At 40.1% G+C, this 26,466-nt stretch overlaps 1 protein-coding gene across 3 annotated transcripts in view; it reads left to right on the forward strand.

Moving 5' to 3' along the window:
• Positions 1 to 26,466, forward strand: part of dab1a (DAB adaptor protein 1a) — a 221,073-nt gene that overhangs the window by 175,499 nt on the left and 19,108 nt on the right. For all 3 annotated transcript variants that reach the window (XM_077534768.1, XM_077534766.1, XM_077534767.1), the window contains 7 exons: positions 2,306 to 2,445; positions 4,975 to 5,073; positions 11,321 to 11,452; positions 14,791 to 14,910; positions 15,356 to 15,394; positions 15,689 to 15,751; positions 21,913 to 21,966. In XM_077534768.1, coding sequence (XP_077390894.1) covers positions 2,306 to 2,445; positions 4,975 to 5,073; positions 11,321 to 11,452; positions 14,791 to 14,910; positions 15,356 to 15,394; positions 15,689 to 15,751; positions 21,913 to 21,966 — 647 coding nt within the window. The remainder of the gene's footprint in view (positions 1 to 2,305; positions 2,446 to 4,974; positions 5,074 to 11,320; positions 11,453 to 14,790; positions 14,911 to 15,355; positions 15,395 to 15,688; positions 15,752 to 21,912; positions 21,967 to 26,466) is intronic.

Below are 26,466 nucleotides of genomic sequence, written 5' to 3' on the forward strand. Positions count from 1 at the left end.
CTCTCTTCTAATGCTAATTGCTGCAAAACGGAAAAAGATAGAAACATACTTTTTTTTTCCTGATGAAAGAAGAGACTTTAATCTTTCTTTTGATATGTTCCATGCTTTTATAGCAATTGAACACAATATTCTGTGGACCTTGCAAAATCAGTCAAAATCCAGTAAAACAGCCGGGAGCGAACGGAACTGCTTCTGTGAAAATGGCTGGGAGTGAATGAGTTTTAAAAAGTGCAATGGTCAGATGTCCCAATACTTTTGTCCCTTGTAAGTATACAGTATACAGTACAGTACAGTAAACCCCACTAATGGCACTAAGCCCCTGCCTTCACATATCTGCCAAAAAGTGACAGCCACTCCCACATTTGTTGCCCAGCAACACTCACAACAATGCAAGGCCTTGGTGATGAAGAGGAGGAGAGGGACCTCTTCATCGCCTCCACCGCTGTCCGACCTTCCGAGGGTCACGGCGCTAATGCGTCGATGAATTACTCGAGCGACGCTGCATTATCATCACCCCGCGTGGGTACCCGTTGGCTTTACCTGCTGATTTAGAGCGTATACCCGACTGGAATGGAGATTAAAAACATTAAAAGGGTTCCCCCCCCCTGTCCGTGCGGTGTGAATGTATTACTTAACAGCGCCTCGGGCCAAGGAGGAAACTATTACGCTGAGAGTTACGGCGTTTGCTATAGTGAAGCTTGTAAGCATCTCGCTACATAGAGTGCGTACGGGATGTAGTTACACTGGTTCATTTTTTTTTCTACATCTAGTTATATTACAGCCATATTCCGAAAGAGAACACAATATTTTGCCGGCCTCATTCACTCGCAGCCATTTTCACTGATGCAACCACCTTCATTCCCGGCTGTTTTACAGGCTTTTGACTGATTTTGTAAGTTCCACAGAATATTGTGTTCTATTGCTATAAAAGCATTGAAACTACCAAAAGAAAGATAAGAGTCTCTTCTTTCATCAGGAAAAAAAAGTATATTTGTATCTGTTTCTGTTTTGCAGCAATTAGCATTAGAATATAGTTAAGTTTCACCATTATTCACAAACTTGTTGAAACCACTGGCAAAAAGAGCTTGTTGCAACATGGCCCTGGCTGAGCTCTTATACTTTGCTGCCACCTGCTGGCTGCTTTTTTTGTAATTACCATTGGTTTAAGCTACCTCTTCATGTGAGAAGCTGCATCAAAGCACTCACATGAAGCACAATAAAACAAATATAAATACAATAAAATACGGTTTGGGGAGTGAAGTACAATGTATTAAAAAAAAAAAAAAAAAAAACGCATTTACACGTTTTTTGGGTTTGAGTTAAAATTCTACCCACAACACCACATTAGGTAAACATACAAGAAATGTACCTTGAGGAAAGTTTTACAAATTTATAAAGAAAAAAATATTCATTTACCGCAGGTGGACTCCAATTAGCCATTTTCAAAACCGAGTTCCCCATATTGTCAGCCATTTTAAAAATTTTTAAATCATCTTACAAGATTCTGAGAATGTTGTGCTCCGTAACAATATTAAAAATAAATTCAAGCTTTTTCCATTCTTTAGTAATCAGCAAGAACGTGGGTCGCTTTCACCAAAAATCCTTTTTTTGAATTTTATTTTGTAAAAACGAGCTTAAGGAAACGGCAAACACTGACGCTAATATTGTTTGCTTTTTGTGACACCTTAAACTGTAAAAAACACAAAAACAATACTGAGAGAGGGCTTTTGATGGCAAAATAAAAATGCATTGACAGATCTAAAACTACGGAAGGTGTCGTGAGAAATGTAAATGTACTCGATGAATTTACGTATCAGTGACTGTAAAGGTGCTGGTTCTAGTTTGTGACTCTAAATGTTCACGCCAAAGTAAGATGTAAGCGAAACAGGACTCACCACCGCCAACTGATGGGCAGGTGACCCAATACTTTTGACAAATAACTGCATATTAAAAATACCACCAAGGTGAAGCACCTCCTCTTCGTCTCTTCTGTATTCAGCACACGTGCTCACATGGAGTTGCCAGGTCAACACGGCAACGTCACAACCGACACTCCAATGCTGACATTCTCACACAATGGAGGAGATAAGAACAGGGAAAAAAAAAAATGTCCAAAAAGAGACGAGAACACGAGCGTATTGATTGGTGTCATTCATGCGATAACACATAACATCACTTTTTTTTTTTTTTTTTACTCAGATCAGTGATGGTCTTTTCTGCTGTGCGAGATTGATTATCCCCAAGGTAAAAAATGATGGAGGACCTTGAACGTCAGGCTTCAAAGTGTGCGCGTGCGTGTTTGCAGGGCAGGATCGCAGCGAGGCGACTCTCATCAGGCGCTTTAAGGGCGACGGCGTCCGCTACAAGGCGAAGCTGATCGGCCTGGACGAGGTCACCGCGGCCCGCGGAGACAAACTCTGTCAGGATTCCATGATGAAGCTCAAGGTAAGGATAGTCAGCCTCTAAATAATATTAGATATTATCATCATCACATTATCAGCATTCTTCAAACAGTGAGTCTTTCGTTACTCAACTGCAGTTACAGGTTGATTTCCATTTGTGCAGTTCTAGCACCCTCTAGTGGCTAGTTTATTAGTGCAATTTAATTTTCATTAGGGATGTTTTGGCCTTTTATGTTTAAAATCTATGCTAATTATCAGATGAAGGGAAACCTAATTTACTTGTGAAGCGATCAATGTGTGCTTGCATTAGCGAGTAAGTGCCTCAATATTGATATTAGAGATTGTAGGTGTTTTTTTATTATATGCATTGCTATTATGTACAAAAGCACAATGTTGTGCTTTTTTTTTTAGTATGAGCCCTTTTTATTTTTTTTTATTTTTTTTTTATCTTATTTTTTTACAATTTTGTGACCTTTTTTTAAATATCGCCAACCCCACCACAATGTCGTGACAACTATCTTATTGTGACCTTCATATCGTGATAATATCGTATCGTGATGTTTGGATATCGTTACATCCCTATTTATTAAGGGCGAGGACTTTATTTTTTGCCCATATCTTTAATTAATATAACTGCAACTTTGCTGTTTGGCATGGTAGAAATGTAAACCAGAGCTTTGACATGTATTTATTTAGGGGAGGTGTTTATTTTTGTTTTGTTTTTTTGTTTTGTTTGTTTTTTTACCAGGTCTTTACTCAACTGCCATGTTGCTCTTCTGCAGAAAGTAAAAAAAAAATGCTTCAACAATCATTTATTGTAGTGGAGGCCTTTATTTTTTTTTAGTCTCTAGCTTGGAGCAAGTTTTTCAGAAAAGAAGAACATCAAGAGGCGAGGTTAGCTAGCGATATGGATGAGAGAGGGCCACGCGGGGTGAAAGTCTCATTTGCAAGGACAGGAACAATTACAGGCAGAGGAAGACAGATGGGCTAGTTAGCAGGAAAAGGGAAGCCGCGCCGGAGAATAATTCGGATGAGAGGTGAGTGAGGAAGATGAGGGAGGATGAAGATAGATGAGGAAACAGGAGCGGGGTTTTAAAGGAGACGCGTTATATTTTGTTTTGTTTTGTTTTACATTTTAAGCTAATATCAACACCCTTAAATTATAAAAACTTTGTCTGTACATGAACCATCCCTTATCCCACCCCTTATACTATTGGGTCGTTGACGTGTAATAGATTCTGTTACCGTGACAACTGAGGGTGGAGCATAAGCTTTTCGACGAGAGAGAAGCTTCATGGGCTGGCTCTCGCCAGCTAGTGTGTACATGTAACAATGGGTAGGATCTCACCAGTGAGTGTTTAACTGTGGGCTGGATCCCAACATCGAGTTGACACCGGAGTGGGCTTTACAGGCTGTCTCTCATCATCTCGCCGGCAAGTGTATGCGTTAACAGCGAGCTGGATCTCGCCAGAAAGTTTAAATTTCTGTTGGATCTAACCTGGCGAGTGTACTGCATGACGCAGCAAGCTGGCTCATGTCATCTTGCCAGGAAGTGTATGTGTAAAAGTGGGCTGAATCTCACCGGCAAGTGTGTGTGCTCCAGCCGGTGTTTCTCTGTCTCCTGTTTGACGTCACTAGGCAGTCCTGCTTTCAACATCTTGCCAAGTCAAGGATTTGTATACTGTATAACAGCGGACTGGATCTTGCCAGCAAGTGTAACTGTGGGATGGATCTCGCCAGCAAGTGTATGCCTAACAGTGTGTGAGATATCAGCGGCCAGTGTGTGCATTCCACCAGGTGTTTGGCTATCTCTTGGCAGGTTAGCTCTCAACATAGCGCTGACAAGTTTTGGTGTAACAGCAGGCTGGCTCTTGCCAGTGAGTGTGTGCATTTGGCCATCTCCTCTTCCACATATTTGGAGAACTGTGAGCTGTAAAAGCATTTTAAGTCATTTCACCGCAACGTCTTCATGAGTTGGAAAGCTGGAAGAGCCCCTACAGGAGGTATTTGAATTGGGAGAAAAAGCTCGAGGTGGCACCGGGCCGAGGAAAGGAGAGACAGCTCATTGATCAAACGCCTTCCCTCCTCCTCATTTACGGCTACAGCAAATCCATCAAGAGCTTTTCTCTGATCTCCTTCACCTTCTCTTTCATGCGAGCTGCTTCTCTCTCCTCCTATTCAGGCAAATGCGACCTCGGCCTCATACGGGCATTTGTGGTATTTATTAATCATCACCGTGTCATTTTGGGCCATCGCTGCGGTTTTCACCAGGCGTTGCAAATGAACTTCGGCGCACACCTGTCCCGTCTTATTTCGTCACTGGCTGTTGATTTTGCGATTCCTCCTTTGAGTCTGACAGCTTTTACTTTACAAAACACCTGCGTACCAAACGTGTGATAGTGTACACTGGTACAAAAAAAAATATATATAATTATTCTGTTGGTTTTCTTGATCATTATTCCGTCGGGCGATAGGATCAGCCACCCCTTAATTGATGCGGAATACATGTCAAGCAATATTGCTCTGCTGATTAAATCCATGTTTGTTGTATTTGTCAATGTTGTGCCCTCAGGGTATCGCTGCAGCGGCGCGGTCCAAAGGGGAACACAAGCAGAAAGTGTTCCTGACGGTTTCCTTTGGAGGGATCAAGATCTTTGATGAGAAGTCAGGGGTAAGCAAACCGCTCCTTCTATCTGAGTGTGTGTGTGTGTTTGCTAATGGGCAGGCCAACATGCAGCATTGTGTGTTTGCGCCGTTAATGAGGCATCTCTGGGCGAACGAGGGGGGCCCCGGGGGAAATCAGGAGGTCCTAATTGAAACCCTGAGAACAAGGCCGAGGGTAGATGAGAGAACATGGCCGTCCCATTGTCTGCCTCCATGTAAACGACATAACTTTTGTTTCTTCATCCTCTGCGTCTGCGTTTTTTTTTCTTTTCTTAGCATGTCATCGTTAGCATTGTGGCTAATATTCATGTTCAAAGTGATTCTCTGAACCAAATTTTACCTTTTCTGGACTTTTGACTCGGGCTTGACCAATATGAATTTTTATTATTATTATTATTATTATTTTTATTTTTTTTTAGCCCTATGCCGATATCAATATTTGGCAGGAAAAAAAAAATAACGATTAATCGGCCGATTAATGTAAAAAAAAAATACTGAATATAAATGTTTTTTTTTTTCAATTATATGCAATTCAATTATGTGCAAATTTTCACTATTCGCAGATTGGCCTCGTCGTTTTTCCATGCGTTGTTTAAAAAATAATAATTCAATCCATGGCACAATGCATTCAATTAATGAACTTATAAGCAGTAATAAACTCGACTAATCACAATCATCTACTGCAGTGGCTCTCAACCTTTTTTCAGTGATGTAACCCCTGATTTAAAAAAATAAATAAATTTCAACCAAGTACCCTGAAACCTGCGCAAAGCATTTCTGATTGAAGGAAAAAATAAAATTAAAAAATAATGAGTGCTGTGCCATAATTAGCTGATTTATTATTAAACTTTGGAACTCTATTTGTATTCATGTGATCTCTTAAATTTGGAAATAAAAAGATAAATAAAAAAAAATAAGTTAATAATTTAATTATAAATAAATATTTGTGCACATACAGATTATTATCAGCACAAGTGTCATCATTTGGGATCATCGTAAAGCTCTGTTCTCAAAAAGAAACAATTAACTGAATTTTAAATAAAGTTTTCAAGTGATTGACAGGTGATTCTAGGTGGCATATGACAAGTTGGGTCAAACCATTCTGGTACGGGGGAAATGCTGGGTTGCCTACTGAATCTAAAATTCATTTTATGAACTTATGTATAGTATTTTAGAAATATTTACATATACTTTTTAAATATATTTAAAATCTTATGTAACCCCTGGAGTGCCTTTGCGTACCTCCAGGTGTACTCGTACCCCCATTTGAGTACCACTGTTTGTTTGGTGCACAATTTTACAACATGGCGCTTAGCATTAGCAAGTGCCGCTAACGTATAAAAATGCAGCGTGAGCCGCCTCACTTTATCCGAATGACCGTGAACGGGGTGGGGGGGGCAAGCAGCAATATGAAGCCAGCTGCCCTCCTTGCACCCGCCTTTATTAGCCACGGCGCTGATCCTGGAGATTTACACCTCCGTGGCGCGTATCCAACCGTAACTCAGAAGCGCGGCGCCGGTGACCGCTGGCCTCCCGCGTGGCGGCCGTATTTCACCCAGCCGAGCTCATCCCGCCGTGCAGTGCCGTTCGTTCGTCATGCCTCTTTTTATGTCCGTCGTCAGTCTTTGTCTCGGCGCCGAGAGATGCGGGGACGATGAAATAAAGACACAAGACGGACCAAGTTGGTGGGACGGCTGGGGAATAGGCAAGCATATGTCAAAGAAAAGCTCCCCATAGGGAGACTTTGTCCTCTGTCTCCACACATTAATATTAACTGTAGTGATACGCCATCCTCACTATCAGTCCTAATGGAAAGCCGTAGAGAGAGAGAGAGGGAGGGAGGGAGACAGCCGGAATGACTCTGCTGAGGTTCAGGGTTCTTGACAGTCTCATTCCAGGCCCGCGCATCACTCAGCCGGATGGGCGGATGGATGCGCCTGCTCGGCCCACAGGATGGATGGCCGCTCTCTCCCGAAGGAGGGAAGGTCGTCCGGAGCGGAGGGAGGGCCGGCGCTTGAGATGGAGGGGAAGAAGAGAGGAGACATTAATCTTAACAGAGGGCATGTTCCCCTCTCTCCGCAGCTCACTTTTCAGACGCGCGCGCGCTTCTTTGGAAAGGCACATGTGCGCAGGAATGTTATTGTGACAGTTGGACCCGCTAGGTCAGGGGTGGGTACATTTTTGTGCGCTCAAACCAGATGGACCAGATCGTTTGTAGATGAGGTAAAAAAAAAAAAAAAGTGGATCTAAAATTACTGTTACTTTTTGGTGGGTTGAATTTGTGCCATGACAATTTTTCATGTTACACGTGACATGGGAGGAAAAAAAAAAAAAAAAAAAAAAAATATATATATATATATATATATATATATATATATATATATATATATATATATATATATATCTCGTCCGGACGAGAATTTTTTTTTTTTTTCTGCCATGTCACTTTGTCATGTATGAATGCATTTATTCCCCAAAAAATAAAATAAATATATATTTTCCCCCCAACCAAATAAAATTTTGACTGAGCAGGGGATTAGGCGGTTAGTTCCCTAATAATAATAACAATAATAATAATAATAATAATAATAATAATAATAATAAATCCGTCAATTAATTAAAATTAAAGGATTTATGTTTTTAAAACTTTTTTTTTAATTAACTAAAATGCCATTAATCCAATAATTAAATAAATAAAAGTAATGTTTTTAATAAATCCATACCTTTTGAATAAATCCATAATGTACTCCTCCCATATAGGAACATAGTTCAGGGGCTATTTTTTCAACTCTCGCTTCCTTATTCCTTTCTTTTTTCATCTGAGAAATCAGGACACCGTTTCGGCGACCCGCCAGGCTTCCCGTTCTGTCTCCCTCTATTGGTCATGATTTTAACTGTTCAGTTGAATTTCATTGCTCTGTGCTTGCGACATGCAATGACAATATAGTGCACTGTATTATGTAAAAACATAATACAACAAAAGAAACGAGTGTCAGAAGTCAAGTTGGCTCAACTTGCCAGGTTCGTCTGCATGTGAGTATCAAGTCGTGAGCCGTGGCATACAGCAGCTCTTTGCAAGTGTTCTCATTTTGTATTCACTGTCTGTCGCATCCAATAAATGGCAGAAAGTGAATCAGCAATTTTGCTATCCTTGCAAACCGCCATCTATTGTACCTACACTGAGGCCAATTTCTTTATTACTTTTTTATATAGATGTAAAAACGTCAAAAGAATGACATCAACAGACGAATATGAGACATGAATAAGTTCAGCTTTTATTTCCAGGTATTTACACGGTGAAACCACCTTGACCTGTTTGTGTGTAGACAACAATAACATCGAAGCCTTAAACTTGTTCTGGCTGGCTTGTCTACGTTGCACTAATTTGTCATCAGGGGCTTTGTTATCTTTTTTTTTTTTTTTTTTTGGGGGGGGCATTCCAGGAATATGGCGCGTTCACCAGAAGGGAAAACAAGACATCGCTCTCTATTGACTTTGCGTTTGTGCAAACATTCTTCATTGTCACTGACAGTCTGTCAGGGGAAAAGAAGGTAAATATGCTTGATAAAACTAAAATGACCCGACAAAATGTGAATATTTAAGCTAATTGCACCATACAAACATGAATAAAAACACAAAAACCCGATTGACAGCCAGAATTGCATATTAAAATACATTTATTGTTCAAGTAGAGTGACAGAAATTTGGACCGGCTCCCCGAGTTCAAAGCGAGAAATCAATTAATTGTGAATGATTTCAAAGCCTGGCCGTATCGGTCAATATTTGTGTTATATTAAGAGCTTTTGAAGTCACCCCATCCAAATATTCCATTCTTCTTTGCAAAAATATGAGCATCATTGTTGTCAGGGCCGTATTGATCTTGCCCATCAGGCACATTAAGCATTTGTGAAGGCTTTTGTTGTTGAAATGCATTTTTCAAGGTTTCATATTGAATTTTGGATAAAGGGACTACAAATGATTCTCGAAAACAAATTGCTAGAGTAAATGCATGAAATGCATAGAATTCTTTCATTTCTTTTCCCGCGGCGACTATGAAACAGATTTATTATTTTTGATTATTTATTGCACAATATGATCTCATTAACTATACAATTCAACTACTTGTGTTTTAGGAACACAATAAAATGTATATTTGTGCCATTTTTTTGTATACATTGTTTACATTCCAGTATCCCAGGAAGATTCCTGTTACGTCTTGTCAAAAAAATTAATATTCCCTCAGTATAACGTCTCGGAAAAGTTTTTCTTTGTTTGCATGAGGTTGGTGCCACTTGTGCACTTTATCAATCAATCTCAGTCCAGAGGTGATTGTCGCGTTTTTGGCTTTCGGGACGTGAAATCAATTTGAATTTGGAGAGGCTGCTGCCCCCTTCAAGCTGTTCCGTGCGCCCTGTCACCTACGCACACACTTTCACGCACACACATTCCTCGAGATAATTCAATAACCACTTTGTGTTGTGTGTGGAGCCTCGGCTGCCATTTTCAGGTCAATCGGGGGGAACGGTGATAATCGTTAGCCTAATTATTAATTATGAAAGAGTCATTGCGGATTACATCTCTGTCGCAGGTATGTGTCTGGCACAACAACAACAACAACAGAGTGCACATTTTAGCCTGACTTCGAGGACGCGTGTTGTGTTTTCGCCATGTGGGCACAGATGAAGCGATCAAGTCGACAGCTTGCTGAGCTGTGATTGTCACTGATACCCCCCCCCCATCCCCCCACCCCCACACTAGTCAACCCGCCCAAAACAATACAATAACCCGGCCATCTGCCATGGGCAATGCCAGCTCGGCGCCCCCGACACAGGCAACAGTGAAGAGGCCACAGTTTAACACGGGCCCCCGATGACGGAGGGTGTTTGTTGCTACATTAATACATGGCAGCGTTTCTGTATGTCGGGACACGTCATATGCACAGGAATTTGGAAAATATGAAATTCAAGATGGCTGAATCTCCAAAGATTTACATTTGTTTATGTTAGTGCAAGAGCCCTGTTGATTTATTTTTTTTTGTCAACACATACAATTGTGTAACACAAGACAACAGATGTTGACATTAAACAAATAAATTAAACCCTATTTACTTGTTACTGTCTCCGTGTTAATTTTCAAATTTTTTTCAAAAATGTTGAGATGACTAACCTTCTCCATAAGTGTAAGCATAATCCTACTGATTTGGAATCATTTTGTGCACAAGAGGTGTAGAGGCTGCGTTCACCATTTCAACCACATTTTTCAACGAGTCCTCGGAAAACTAACAAAATAACTAAAACTAAAGTTGAGAAAGAGAAAAAAAAAATCAAGATTGAAATGAAAATTTTAATGTTTTCAAAAAATGACAACTGAAACTATATCTTAGTTTTATAAAACGAACTATAATGTGAAAATGTCCTATAGTCATCTTTGTCACTTAATATAATACATTAGCTTTTGAGGTTAATTTTAAAAGTATTTTGGTAATATTTTGATATTACCATTTGTCCATACAGAAGTGGGAACATCAGTCGTTTGAAAACTGTAGTTTGTGCATGTACTCGACAAAGCCTCCATTGTAGAATAAAAAATAAAAAAAACGGGAAAAAAAACCTAAATCTTAGACTAAAACTAACAAAAATAAAGCTAAACATTTTCGACAAAATAATAACGAACTTACCTGCTCTAAAAAGTAAAACTAAAAGAAAATAGTCCAACAAAAATAAAACTAATCCAAAACTATTCTCACCAAACTTGAGATTTATTCTGCTTCATATCAGTGCAAGGACCCTATTTTCCCAAAACACTTTCATAGCATTTCAAACTTCTTGTTACAGTTGCTGATAATAAATGGCTGTCAGATTTGATTTTGAAAAATTCACCTGAAACAATACTCACAGGCACATTATCTTTATCCTCTGCGAAGAATGACAATTATTACTGCGGCTTACTGAGGAGCTGTATACAGTATACTGAATCGATGTCTGCAATATTGGTTTATTTATTGGTTTATTGCTTGGAAGATTATCCCCTTGGGATGCATCTCATTTTCTCAAGGTGCACTCACGAGAAGGGATCAGTACAACATCCATTGAATTGAAGCAACAAAAAAATGTGGCATCAACTATTTTATTTCTTCACAGAACAAATTCAATTTGTATGGCAAAGCACCATATATATATATTCCTGCAGTATAGTGCGGTAAGTACAATAAAATAACAAAGAACTAATTTGCATTCACGTGGGTCTCTCTTCAGGTCCTGCAACACCACCACGCCGTCCACGAGATCTCCTACATCGCCAAGGACATCACGGACCACAGAGCGTTCGGCTACGTCTGCGGCAAGGAAGGCAACCACCGCTTTGTGGCCATCAAAACGGCGCAGTCGGTCAGTATCGGGACATTTTCATGCCGTTCGACAAGCCTCATGTATAATGCATGGCTCTCTTTCCTCGGCGCCGCGGACCTCTTGACATTTAGACAAGGACCTTTGCGCGGCAGCTCGCGTCCCGCCGTGCTGTTTATCAAGCCGCCGTTTACTTTGCCGAGCTTTGTGTTCAATCCCACGCCAATACCTCGGCCCTCTTCGGACCTCTTGTTGCGCGCCGTTTGCATCCAGCCGGCTCTCGCTGTCGCCGTATCGATTGCCCATGCTGAGTGGATGGGAGTTTGAGTGTGTGTCACCGACTCTAATGGCACATCCATCCTCCCGGGCGCCGCTCTTTGACTCGCGGCGACACAAACGGCGCAGTCACACATGCGCGCCTTATTGCGACATAGATCAGAGATCACGAAATTGGTTGTCACCAAAGGCGACCCCGTGGAAGTGCCATCGGTCAGCCTTAGCTGGCATTTACCTGACGTGTGCCTGAGTAAACGTCGCGGTTATAAGCTTACTTTCATTCCAAGGTTGTGACCAGCCACCGCTTGACCTGCACGTGTAATTTACACCTGAGAAGCTTTCAAAATGGCTATTTTGCCCAACTACATTTTGTAATGTGACACTGAAACAACACATTTCAACGTTCATTAGCCTCAACAGGCTGACACCGCATGGTTAATTTGAATTGTGAATTCCACTCCAGTCCACTAGAGGAGCTAATGAGTTACCTGCACTTGTTGAGTCTACCTGACACAGAATTAGGAGGTTACTAATTGTATTTTTCGTGAAAAATGTTTCATATTTCAACAAATGAGAAATCAAATTTGATCTAAATAATAATAAAAATGCTTTATAAAGCCTCATTTGTTCACTAATTTAAATATGTATCTTATGTATTGAACTTGAATAGGCTATACACAGGAGCGTTTTCCTATGCAAATGTTTTCCTTTTTAGTTTAAAATAGCTTTCTTCAGCTTCCAGGATCTCTTGTCGTACCCTGGCCCAGTAAATGAAATGAATAAATCTGTATTGTGTCGTGCCAGCTAGCTAGCGCTAAGCTAACCTGTTATATCCAGTCCGGCCGGCGCCCAAGTGGGGAGAGGGAATTGGCTGCTTCAAACTAAAATGGCCGCCTTTCTGTTCCATTTTGGTCATGAATCCTTGAGACATTTTTGTGTATCCGGTTACGATAGACGTGTCCATCCTTATTTGGTGTCCATCAGTGAAAATGGTGTCGGTGTGTTGATTTTTCTTGACTTTCTAGGGAGTAAGAATTGGCTGAGTCATACCAAAATGGCCGACTTTGTGATTAATATCTGACGTTTATCCAATTGACTTTTTTGCACACCTCGTTATGACAGATGTTCACCCAATTTCTCGTTGATAGGTGAGACTGGTGTGGGTATGGATCCTTGAGACATTTTTTTTTTTGCATCCTGTTATAGTTAATGTGTTCACCCAATTTCATGTCTTTTGACTAAAAGGGACATTTTTTTCTGACGTTCTCAGAGTTAAAATTGGCATAAAAGAAGAATATTGCTTATTTGTCCTTTTGCTAGATTTTCCTGGTTGACGGAGCACTGATGGTGCCATTTTGAATCTTGATTGGAAGCCTCTTTAAAAAGCAGCGAGCGGGACTGCGAAATGGAGCCGGTTAGAATGTGTACTTTCAAAAGCCAGGCGAATGTGACAGCGTGACAATATGTTTCGGTGTCGGCGGCCCAGCAGGAGCAGACGTTCACACCCCCCTCGGGCCCTGCCTGTCAAGAGCGGCGCGAGGCGGAGAAACTGTCTCACGGAACGGCGGCGCTAAAATAGAGCTGCGCTTTATTCGCGGCGGCGTTCCGTCTGTGAACTCCGAGTGCACCACGCAAAAAAGCCGGCGGTCAATAATTGATTAGGGCTGAAACTCTTGTCGTACTCGAAGGCTTGTTCCGCTTGTTTCGGTGACAGTCGATGTAAGTGTTGAAGCTCAGCAGGAGTAGTGGAGGGAAGTTAAGTTCCTTTTTTTTTTTTTTTTTTTTTTTTTGTATCTTTACTACAAACATTTGAAAACATAGCTGTACTTTTCACTCCTGACTTTGTCATAGTGGGCTTATTTTTACAACTTAATGCATGAAGACATGGCGTTAAAAATGATGTAAATAGAAAAATTTGACTTAAAAAAAAAAACATTCATAAATATTCTGTGTTACTTGTCATCACTTTTTTTGCAGTGTTGCAAGTTTTAAATCTTCACTCAACTCAACACTACTTTTATTTATTTATTATACTATTTATGGAGCTACAACGGTGTATTAGTGCCACGTATAATTTATTATTATTTTTTTTTAATTACGAAAAAAAACTCGCAATTTTGCGTCTTTATAAAATGGCAGATTCGTGAGAAAAAAAAACCTCAGAAACTTTGTTTTTTTTCTCGCAAATCTGCCAATTTATAAACTCGCTAATTTTTCACTTTATAAAGTAGAAAAGTTACGAGTTTATAAAGTTGCAAATTTGCTAATTTATAAAGTGGCAAATTTGAGTTTTTTTCTCTGAATATTATCCCAAAAAAATAAAATAAATACGTATATGTGGCCTTAATACACCATCGTATAGAGCACTTTAAAACAACCACCGGAACCCAGGGGCAGAAAATATACAATGAAAATAGCAGCGGCCCCAGAATGGAACCCTGTGGAACACCATACGTTCCGTTATCCTTTGAATTCATTTGTCCAACCACTTTCTTTTTGTATTTCTATTAATGTTATATGTGATGTTTGTTTTGTTGTGTTTCTGTAAAGCACTTTGTGACAGCTAAGACTGTTTGAGAGCGCTATATAAATAAAGATGACTTGACTTGACTTTTTGACATGGGGTTAAGTCGAACTCGGGTTTCGAATCACTGTTACCAGAATCTTTATTCATTCGCATATTTATTTCAGTCGTACAGATTGTGAGTATTTTTGCCACCTCTGGTGACAGTAGATGTGAGCACGGGAGCCCGCACGGCTGCCAGGAAGCGGCTGCAAGTCAGACAAGCGGCGTCCGTCCGCCAGCATAAGTGTCGGCGAGACAGCGGTGCGGGGAAGAAAGCGACGGAGCCGCTAGTGCGTCTTTGTTTGCCGGAGCGCCGCTCGCTGGCACGAGTTCTTTGTGGGAATAATTCAGTCTGACAGACGGTGGCTTTGTCTGACAGGGAGAAAGTAGAAGTAGTGCAAAGTCACAATCAGACGCAGCGACAAAAGTTGTTGCCTCTAACAAGACGCTCAATTTGTGGATCGTGGCGCCGCAGTTGACTGTTTTTGTGCATGCGTGTTTATTTGAGATGAACTTCTCGACGCTCCTCCTCCGCCAGGCCGAACCAGTGATCCTGGACCTGCGGGACTTGTTCCAGCTCATCTACGAGATAAAGCAGCGCGAGGAGATGGAGAAGAAGGCCCAGAAGGACAAACAGTGTGAGCAGGCCGTCTACCAGGTACATCCGCAAAAAAAAGTGTGCTCGCCACCACTTTTCACCCAGCCACTCAATCCTTTATTTTGACGTCAAATGCTCGCCCTAATTTGAGCGTTTATTTTTCGCTTTCCGCTATTTAAAGTCAACAAACATGGCGGTTATTTTCCTCATCATCGGAAGAGATGTTGAAAATCGTCTGCTCGTACTCCACTTCAGCCTCAAAACAAAGCGAAAGCAAAAAAAGGATCATTTAAGGTCTCAGCAGTGGCGCCGTCTGCCTTTTGTGCTTTCTATTCCCTCTGTCTGATGTTTGCCAAATGACCGAATGATGGGAACGCTTTCTTTCTTTCTCTTTTTCTTTCTTCATTTTTTTAATCTCCCTTTCCGCCTACTTTCTCTGCTCTTCCGCCTTTAACCCTGTCTGCTTCTTTTCCCTTTTTTTCTTGGCTCGCTCGCTCGTCCGCAGACGATACTGGAGGAAGATCTGGAGGACCCGGTCTACCAGGTAACCTCGCCAGCCTTGCTTGACCCCCCCCCGCTTCGCCACCTTTTGGCTTGCTCCTCTCTGTGTGGGTGCGTGTGTGCACTGTGTGGGGAGACGGCCCCTCGCTCGCTATACTAATGGAACTGTAGCCGGGTTCGACTATCCACATAACGTGCATGCTTGTGAGGTGCATGATAAAGCTGATTTTCAGAAAAATGCTGTTTGACTTTTCTCTCGACTTCTTCCACTTTTTTTTTTTTTTTTTTTTTTGTTTCCTCCCCTTCCTGTTTCTTCCCTGTGCTTCCGGCGCTGTAGTACATTGTGTTTGAGGCCGGACACGAGCCCATCCGCGACCAATCAGACGAGAGCATTTATCAGGTATACTCGCAAGAAAATAAAAAAAAAAAGTCATCATCATCACCTTGCACACCGAGCAATTTTTTATTTATTTTTTGAACCGTAAAAACATGCTGCGTTTGTCAAGAAAGAGAGCAAAGAGAGCAATCGGTGTGGATATTTTGAGAGGCAACTGGCAGTGATCCATTCACAGAGTGCACTTGTGCATTTTGGCGTGACACTCTCCACGCTTTGCTTACTTGCCACAGGTGCATATTGCTGGTGTCAGGCCAAAATCTCTTCATAATTTCATAAATGTATTTTATTTTTTTGTACTATTGGTCATTCCTTACGTTTGTGCCATGTTTATTTATTTATTTATTTTTACAAATTATTGATCAATGAAGAATGACTTGCTCTCTTTGATGAAGCATTGTTAATCGTTGAACAATTATGCCATTTTTTTCTTTTCTCATGAAAAGTGCGGATTTTGGAGGTAAGAGTATTCCGCCAATACGAAACCTTAAATATGGTTAAGTATTTTGTATTTTAAAATAATATACTAGTACCATGCTTTATTTCAAGGTGTCAGTACTCGCGACAATGACCGATACCAATATCACCCCCCCCCCCTCTTGTGGCCATTTTATGACTGTAAACTAGAAATTACAAATTAGACAAATGGAAATTTCCCATTAATTTCATGCAATTTAAAGGAAATATACTATATTGGGTAGGGATGTTCGATACCACTTTTTTTTTCGGACCGATACCGATACTAACTGCCGATACCAGTAGTACATTTTGACAAATAAAAAAAATCACTAAAAGATATTTTTAAACAAATATATTTCCTTTAATTTTGACCAAAAAAAACAGCACAGTCACTCTTCAATAGTCTTAACGCTCAAAATAAAACACAAAAATGCTCTTTTAGTTTAAAGGGATACTTCACTTATTTAGCCCATTATAGCAATAAAAAGCTAATATTTTGTCTATAATTAATTTGATACCTTCATTATTTTTCACGTACAAATAGTACCTTTAAAAACACATTTTGCAACTTGCTGTTGACTGAAAATGACATCACAAGGGCTCAGGTAACCAATCACAGCTCACCTGTTTTCTAGGTTTGGTCATGTGAGATTCACAAGCTGAGCTGTGATTGGTTACCCGAGCCCTTGTGATGTCATTTTCAGTCGACAGCAAGTTACAAAATGTGTTTTTATAAGGTACTAATTGTACAGGAAAACTAATTAATATATCAAATTTATTACAGGCAAAATATTAATGTTTGACTACCAAAAATGGTTTAATAAGTAAAGTATCCCTTGAAGATTCACAATTTTGAAGTATTTCCAAACCGGTGAAGTTTTGGTGAAAAACTGCTGCAAGCTAGCGCCAGTTACAAGCAAGGAGGACTCACTTAACGTCTTCCCCCCTCTCCCATCGGTCGCTTTTACTCGTCTGCGTCACGAGTACTCGAGTACTTGACAAAAGGCTGGTATCGGCCTGATACCGATACCTGTTATTGGTACTCGCCCATCCCTAATATTCGGATATGTAGGTCTTTCTTTCTTTTTTTTTTCTTTTTTTTTTGGGGCGAAATTTTATGTATCAAAAGTACTATTGGTATCGATACTTGGTACTGGTATTTGTGACTAACGCGTTGAGTCCTCGTACTGGCATCAGTCTGAAAAAGTGGATCTCGAACATCCCTAATATATATGTATATGTACCGTATTGGTATGGCTTGGTGGCATCTTGGTGTCGAGAAATTATGTTGGAAATAGATGAGTTTCATTTAGACAAAAGTAGTGCATTTCCGTTACATTGTGGCATCTCTTAGTAATTATAAGTGGGTGTGTCAGTTACGGATTTTCGCTTTTTGCAGAAGACTTGGTCCCTTTAACCTTGTAATATTCAAATTAACATAAAAAGCTGTAAAAGGACATAAAAGACTCAACTAATCCCAAAGACGTATTTAATTGTCTTTTCAGAGTCCAAACATTCAAATTCCAGTATTCTTATTTACTTATAATTTTGTTTTTAAGGGTTAGGGCAAAGTGGGGTGTAAAAATGGTTTTTAATGGCAGATTTCCATGGAATAGTTGGACTTTTTTACAACAGACTACAAAAAAAATCGTAGGTGAACGACAGGGAACAGACAAACGCTCGGTCGATGCTCCCCCCCGGGGAGGCGTGGGTAGCCCTCCGATGGGCGGGAAAAGTTGGAGGGCGAGGGAAGCGGATACGGAGGTTATTCCTGGCCGGTGCGGAAGGCGGGACCCGCCCCCCCCATCCACCGCCCGACACCCCTCCTCATCCTCTTCTCCCGGGGAGATGAAAGAAAAGAAAGATTAATCACCAGACTCTCGTTTGATCTTTAAATAAAATGGATTGAAAGTAAGAGCGCGAGTGAGAGAGCTGGCGTGTGCACAACGCAAACGTGAGGCCGCCCGCAGCCACAGAGGAGCTGATGTATGAATAAAGATGGCTGCTTCTGGAAATAAACATGTAAAGGAAGTAAACAAGGGACAGAGTGTGCTACATCCATCCGTTTACCCCACGCACCCGCACAGGGAATGCCACCGTAGCTGCGATGGCCGGCGCGTCGTTTGGAAGCCAAGCGGTGGGGATTTGTGCACATTTCTGTTCATTACCCCACATATCGGCGCTTGCATGATTGAGATGAGTGCAGCGTGTCTCTCTGCTAGGCCTCTTACGGCGGCCAGATACGTTGGATTTGTTCCAATTATTTTTTTAAAGCCGCTTCCGCGCTCGCTTTTAAATATTACACGGCCTCAACCCGCCCTCGGCTCAGCGGAACATCGCTGAGAGCCTGTGAAAGCGGAAGTGCTTTTTGCTCGCATATTTTTATTTATTTATTTATTTTTTTAACTTCACATTTTTTTTTTATATAATGAGGAAAATGCTTTACTCAGCCACAAAACTTATAGCAAATTATTGATTTAAAAAAAAATATTCAGTCTCATTTAAGAGATTATTTGATTGTTTTCGTAATGTTAGTTTGTTATGCTATTTCCCGTTTTTTTTTAATCTATACTTTTATTTGTCATTTCTATTTTTATTCATTTGTCATTTACATTTTTATTTATCAATTTTGTGTTAATGTCAAATTTTGATATTTTTTCTTATTCATGTTTTATTTATATTTTATTATTTTACTTAAACTGGCTTGACTTCAAATCGCAAAAACTTTATTGACACTAATTATACTTACCGTAAAACGTATTTCTTATTTTAATGTTTCCTTTTCAAAATACCACAAATAAGCAGGAATAGAGGAGAGATAATATATTGTAGTTACTATATTTATAGCATTTTACTATTATTGTTTTTATTGAATAATTCAAGCTCAAAACATTGACAAAATGCTAACAATGTCTTCGTCTCAGTTTGTAATACCACTCCAGTCCTCTAGAGGCGAAAGTGAGTTATTGGGTACCAAAAGCCAGAGCGTAACCGTCTTTATCGTAACGTCAGTGCTTTTTAAAATAATTATTTATATATTAGTGTGTTTATTTGTTGTTATAAAAAGTGTTCATGTTAGCTTGTCATGTTAGCCTAAAATGCTAAAAACAATGGTTCCATTTTGGTTGATGCAACCACTCCAGTCCTTTAGGGTTAGAGTTCAAGTGGCTGCACAACAGTCCAAAAGGCTAACAACATTAGCATCCCTTTGATTGTTTATTTCCAGTAGACGCCATCTGCCACTAATTAGCCTCTCTTTATTGGGAGTATCACCTTAAATACATCAAAATGTTCCTGCTGTTCCAAAGTAGACAATCTCAGTTAGCTATCAGCGCTTATTGTACCCGCTCGTCGCGCGCACACTGTCAGATGTTTCCGTTTGTGCGGCATGGAATATTATGATGTCGCCACGTGTGTGACACTGAGTTATTACACGTCCGCGTGGGCGAAAAGCTTCATTTTATCTACCCTGAGCTACGAGACAGCAAAACTGTTCCGTGACGCGCTGAGATGCGACTCATGAGGTCTCACAGTGTAGATTTTAATTGTGATTAGTACCGTCGCTAAAAGTCATCACTTGGCATTCGGCTAAATTTCTTTGATTGATGAGCCGGGGAAAATTGCGAGCGTGTAACAATTGTTAATCATCGTGCTCATTCATCATTTCATGTCATGTCAGAAATGCTACAATGTGTTTTTACACATATATTCACAGAAATGAAAAAAAAAAATGCCAAACTAGAGGGCAACATAAATGTATTCATAACAAACCAGTAGAAATACTAACTAAGCTTTCTGTTCAACATCGGACATATCTCAGAAGTTGTTCGAACCTTTACAAAACAGCGTACTTCCTGTTGGACTTCTAGTAGCGCTGGGTATCAATTCTAATTTCCTCAATCGATTCGATTTCAATTCGCAAGAGTTCAGTTCGACTCTTTTGATTATTTTTTTCCCAGTTATATTCAATTCATTTCAATTCAATGTGATTTTGATTATGGGACATCAATTCTTCTTAAAGGGATACTTGACTCATTGTGCCATTTTCAGCAGTAAAAAGTTAATATTTTGTCTATAATTAATGTGGTAACTTCATTATTTTTCATGTACAATTAATACCTTTTAAAAGTAATTTTTCTACTTGCTGTCGACTGAAAATGACATCACCAGGGCTCAGGTAACCAATCACAGCTCAGCTTGTGAGTGTCGCATGACCAAACCTAGAAAACTGGTGAGCTGTGATTGGTTACCTGAGCCCTTGTGATGTCATTTTCAGTTGACCGCAAGTTGCAGTATGTGTTTTTAAAGGTACTAATTGTACATTAAAAATAATGAAGTTATAAAAAAAAAAAATGAAATTATCAAATTAATTCAAAATATTAACTTTTCATGGGTCAAGTATCCCTTTGAATATAAAGGACATGATTAAAATGCCACAAACATTAAATTCCAAATTAACAAATTAATTTTGCAAGAGGCAGTAACTGGTTAAATTATTTAGTTTATTAATGAAAGTAATACGTTACGCAAACATTGACATCAGCAAGAATGCTGAAAAATATTTTAATAATATATAAATATTAAATATTTAATAACTGTAAATATGAATTAAAACGATTGTGAATTGTCTTAAAGTGTAATAAGTCAGGTCTTTCAAAATACTTATTACATTAATGTGAACAGAAAACAAGATAATTTTAAAAAATTGGCCTTTAAAATCATGTTTTCTTGTGAATTTATGGGGATAAAAGATATTAACTCATTCACTCCCAGCAATTTGCTTCCAGCTGTTTTGTTGGATTTTGACTGATTTTGCAAGGCCCACAGAATATTCTGTTCTATTGCTATCAAAACACGGAACATACCAAAAGAAAGATTAGACTCTGTTTTCATCAGGAAAAAAAAAAAAAGTGTATTTTCATCTGTTCCTGTTTTGCAGCAATTAGCATTAGAATATAGCTAAGTTTCGTCCATATTCACATTCCTGGTAAAAAAATAAAAAAAAAACTGACAAAAAGAGCTTGCTGCAACATGGCCCTGGCTGATTTCTTATAGTCTGCTGCCATTGCTTTAAGCCACCTCTTCATGTCAGAAGCTGCATCAAAGCCTTCTGTATGCTCTTGTATTTAAAAAATAATAATAATAAATAAATAAAAAAAATGGGTAAACGCGTTTTTGGGAGGGAAGGACAAAATGTTAAAAGACGTTTTTACACGTTTTTGGGATTGAATGAGTTAAAATAATCAATTCATTAATATCGATATTCAATTTTGTTTTTTTGTTTTTTTTTTTTTTTTTTTTACGCCTCTGCCAGTGTCTCTTATAAGTCATTAAAACCGGGACTATTGTAATTTCTCTTTGCCTTCTTCTTCTGCCCATTTCGGAGATAAACTAGCGGGGTTTGAAACCTGCTATTAAGTCAAGAGCAAAAGTCGTAGTAGCTGTTCAACATCTCCTGCGCAACAAACTTGTAGATATGCACCTTCTATTTGTTGCTTCTACGCACTAAAATGCAGTTATGCTTCCAAAACGCAGCAACAGCAAATCATTGAAACGCCACATTGATTACATTCCAATTGAGCAAAAACCGTATTCAGGATTGGATTAAAAAAAAGAAAAAGAGCATAAGCACGTTGCGCATTGCTGCTGTGGAGGTAACCGGCTGTCTTTGGCTGTTCTCTGGATTTGCGTCCGTCCGGCTGTTGTAGGTTCCCACCAGCCAGCAGAAGGAAGGGGTCTATGACGTCCCAAAGCGACACCCAGTGAGTGGACGCCGTCTTTTGCCCGCCTGCCCTCCCCATCCTCAGTCAAACCTCTCAGATCGGCCCGCTATGATCACACCCCCCCCCCCCCCCCCCGACCTATTTCCGGGTCCCCCCTGAGAGGTTTGCTGGGACCCAGTGCTTTGTGCCGTGTGCTTGCGGTGGCTGGCGCCCTCCTTGCTTGTGCTCCATCTGGTCAAACCGGGGACCCCCGCTTATGTCGTATTGTTTGTGTGTCAACGTGTTTGTGGTGCTCAATTAAGCATGCCTGGCGGTGCATCCCGTGTAAACCCGCATGACCTTGTCTTAGATTGCGTACGTGACACATTGTGTCACTGTCATCGTCCTCTGATTTGATGCATATAATACACCAACCAGCCACAACATTACGCCATCTAATAGCAATCTAATGGGATCTCACCGGGGTTGTATTTTTTTTTAAATGTGTACTTTCTCCACCCGCTCATACATTACACCGCACAATCCGCGTTAGTGTATGGATGTGCGTGCGCTCGCGCGCGGTATATCTTTTTAGTTATTGGCTTCCCGCTGCCGGCAGTTCTAATGAAAGATGACCTTGGCTACTGTCAGGCGGTAGCGGCGGGCTGTAACTCCACTGCTCTTTATCTGCCCATAAAGATGCGGCTTATATTGCTGCTGGATTTAATCTGCTAAAATCTCCAGAGTCGTAATAAGCGGGCCGCTCTCCCGCTTGCGTGTGGGCGTGTGTGTGTGCGCTGCCATGTTGGTTTTGGGGGAAGTGGCACGTTGCGGTGCATCGTTTACGTGTGCGTGTAAATCAGGGGTGTCCAAAGTCCGGCCCAATGCAGGTTTTTTTTTTTATTAGCATCAAATGTTTACGAGTTCACACTATTTTTTTTCTTAGTTGGAAATAAAAAAAAGTTTAATAAAAAAATGTCATTTAAAAAAAAATGCTTATAAGTTTGAAATGCTACACGACACGTTATTTAGAATTGAATGGTACATGATATCACGCATTTCGCGGATTCTACAGTGGAACCAATAGCAATCTAAGCTAGCTAGTTGCTGTTTTTTTTTTTTTTTTTTGTGCTCGGGCCAAAATGGCAAAATAAAAGTATTGCTTTGGCGCCATCTTGTAGGATCTTGGTGCCAATGAGGTTTGTTGAAGTGAGTTGAGGAGCTTCATATAGTGCTTTGGCGCCATCCTGTGCTATCTATAGGAAATATAAACCATTTTTAAGGGCAATTTTTGCGATTCCAATAACGTTCTGCTTTACCATGGCCGACTCCCAGTTGCCATTTTATTATTTTTAACTCATTCAAACCCAAAACGTGTAAATACGTTTATTTAATACTTTGTCGTTCCCTACCAAAAATGTAACTATACGTTTTTTAGTTTTTTTTTAATACTAGAGCACACAGATGCAACTTCTGACCTGAAGAGGACGCTTAAAGCAATGGTAGTTATTACAAAAAAGCTGTTTTTGCCAGTGTTTTTGGCAGGTTTGTAAATTAAGAAAAAAAAAATGAAACTTAGCTATATTCTAATGCTAATTGCTGCAAAATGGAAACAGATTACAATATACCTTTTTTTTAACTTATGAAAGAAGAGACTAATCTTTCTTTTGGTAGGTTCCATGTTTTTATTGCAAAACAACACAATATTCTGTGGGCCTTACAAAATCAGTCAAAATCCAATTGCTTCAGTAAAAATAGCTGGGAGTGAATGAGTTAAATAACTGCATATGTTGACCTCTACAGCATATTGAATTGCTTATATAGCATGTTGAAAAGTGCTTTCACTTTCCCTCCTGGTGCGTATGTGTGTGTTTAGTCGGCCTTAAAAGGCTCAACCGGACTGGGCCACCTCACCGCAGGCAGTCTGTCTTGTGTGAATTTTTGGCCGGCTGGGAATTAGTCTCACATTTTTCTTCTTTGGGCATCTCATCCTGAGCTTTGCTAAGAAGCTTACAGGCACCCTGGCACATTTGCGTGTGTGTTTGGCCTTGCCCATCCTGCGGCACATGCTGCGATTTGGATGGCTGTCGTGTTGGCAGGTGTCCGTAAGCGAACAAATGCAATATTTTCCGTCTCTGCCTTTTTTTTCTCTTTTTTTTTTTTTTTTTTTTTTTTTTGTGCACACTTTCTCCCTGGTCAAAGGCAGTAATCACAGTTAAAAGGATCACAAGCATGGAAATGTGTTGTCATGTGATTTGATGGTAATCAGGTTGCATTTAAGGATACAGTCAGGTTCTCAAAGAGCGCTCTGATTATGGTAGGAGGTCTGACTTTGATTGCTTGAGTAGCTCGAATCACTGCAAAAAATCTCGGCTCAATGGAACCAAAATCATGGAGATGCCATTACAATCAATTCATCTTGTTGCAGAGACGCTGTTGTAGTGTAGCTAATCCAGTTAAACGGTCACAAATACTTATGCTTTCGGAGTCTGGTAAGATAATTATTGAATTTGATTGGCGCGTTTTTGTTCATGGTATGGTTTGGGGGATGGTAAAGCTAGATTATAGCTTGTGTTTGCAATGGATAAAAACAAACGCAGCTTCAGGATTATTAACCCGGGCCAATGTTTTGGAAAATCTAATGACGTACCACCAAACGAAAAGGTCACACAGTTATATGTTCTGGAAAAATAACCGTTTATAAATGTACTTAATTCAAAATTTGGGCCCATTTAACTAGATATAAGAGAAGAAATTGGAAAAATTTGGGGTGAAAATATAGATAGATTAAAAAAAAAAAAAGGTACTGTATATATTATTTTGAGTAAATTAGTTATTTTCAGGCCAATTAATTAAAACTGGCTAATGGGCTCTTTGCACAGCTCGTCTACTTCCCGAATTGAACACCACTCCTTTGATTCCTGTCTTTCATGATTGGACAAACTGATTAATCCAGGTGTGTCTGGCCGTTGTTGTCATGGTTACTGAGGTCAGTCACACCTGGATCAATCAGCTTGTCCACTCATGAAAGACAGGAAATGAAGGAGTGGTGTTTGGTTCAGGAAGTAGTGGATTTGTACAAAAGAGCCTCAACAAGATAACGCTGACTGGTTTATTTATTTGCAAGTTCCACTCCAGTCCTTTAGGGGAGCTAATGAGAACCCCCAGTCATTCAGTTTGCCCAATCACAGAAAGGTATGCTTGAAATCTGCTGAAACGAATCTCTGATTTGTTTTAATGAAAGATTTCGGTACAGCTTACATTGTATTTTACTTTATTCCATTTTATATCATTTGAGTTGAGTATTTTACATTAAAAAACTTTCACAGCAAACCTGGCATAGATACATATACAAATACACATTATTTGATATTTCTGGACCGGTTAGATGAAATTGGATAATTTCTCCGCAGCACATTGGTTGGGAATCATTTCCCTAAGCTAAGCAAGTAAGTCACAATAAACAACAAAGAACTCCCACTGCGGTTAACAATGTAGAAATGATGCACTTTGCAATTGGATGCGTTCTGGCTCATCACCCGCTGCTGGTGAGACGCTTTTCACGTTTTTTTTTTTTTTTTTTTTTTTTTTTGTGGCAAGTGATTACCTGCAGCGCCGCTTTGGAGTGGATTTAGCCTTTATTTCATCGGCAGGATAGAATTGATAGCAGACAGCGGCATTAAAGCGAGATCATTGCGCCGTGTGTGCGCGTAGGCGGACAACTTTTGGGAAGAAATGATAACGCCCTCCCGTACGTGACCCCGCCGCGCAAAGCAATCGCTCCGTTATTTACTGTGTCACCATCTTAAACGGCCAGCGATCAATAAAACACACACGCGAGCGAGGCCATTCCAATCTACCGAGCCCTTGACCCTGCACCAAGTGTTAGTGTTGAATCAACACACGCCCTCGCCGAGTCCACACCGAGTAGTCGCTTTTACCGCCGATTATTATCTTTGGGGGGGAGAAACATGCCCGTAATCTCTTTGTGTCGTGTTCGCATCAGATCCAAATGTGTGTTTGAGCTTCAGCAGTGGCCGGCGTGCGTGCTGGTGCGTGTGTGTGCTTGCGGTTGCGATCAGTCACTCTGCAGGGGATCAGCAAGATGGCATTAATTATAGAGGCTGCATTAATTACTTGTGGGAACACATACACAGGTAATTACAGTTTCCCCCACTGGAGATGGCTAATTGATAAGCAGTGGCCGGGACGTACGAGGACAAAGGAACGGGCCAAGAGAGGCGACACGGGATGACTGGACAGATGGAACCACACAGAACACTTTCATGGAGCATTGTGCTAGCTATTCTGTGATGTAGCATTTTGCTATTGATTGTTGTTTCGCATCAATCTATTTATTACATTATGGAGCATGAGTGTTCTATATGCCCACTTATATAGTACCCAATTATGTGACAAAACAAATAAATCCAAATGTTAAATCGAGTATTTAGCTACATCCTAGCCACATAGCATTTAGCTATTTTTTTAGCCAGTTATGTAGCATGTTATAGCCACAAAAGCTAATTTGCTTTGCTTCCAGCTTCATATAGCATTTAG

This window comes from Festucalex cinctus, chromosome 10 (genome assembly GCF_051991245.1).
Source record: "Festucalex cinctus isolate MCC-2025b chromosome 10, RoL_Fcin_1.0, whole genome shotgun sequence".
In the NCBI taxonomy this organism is placed as follows: Eukaryota; Metazoa; Chordata; class Actinopteri; order Syngnathiformes; family Syngnathidae; genus Festucalex; species Festucalex cinctus.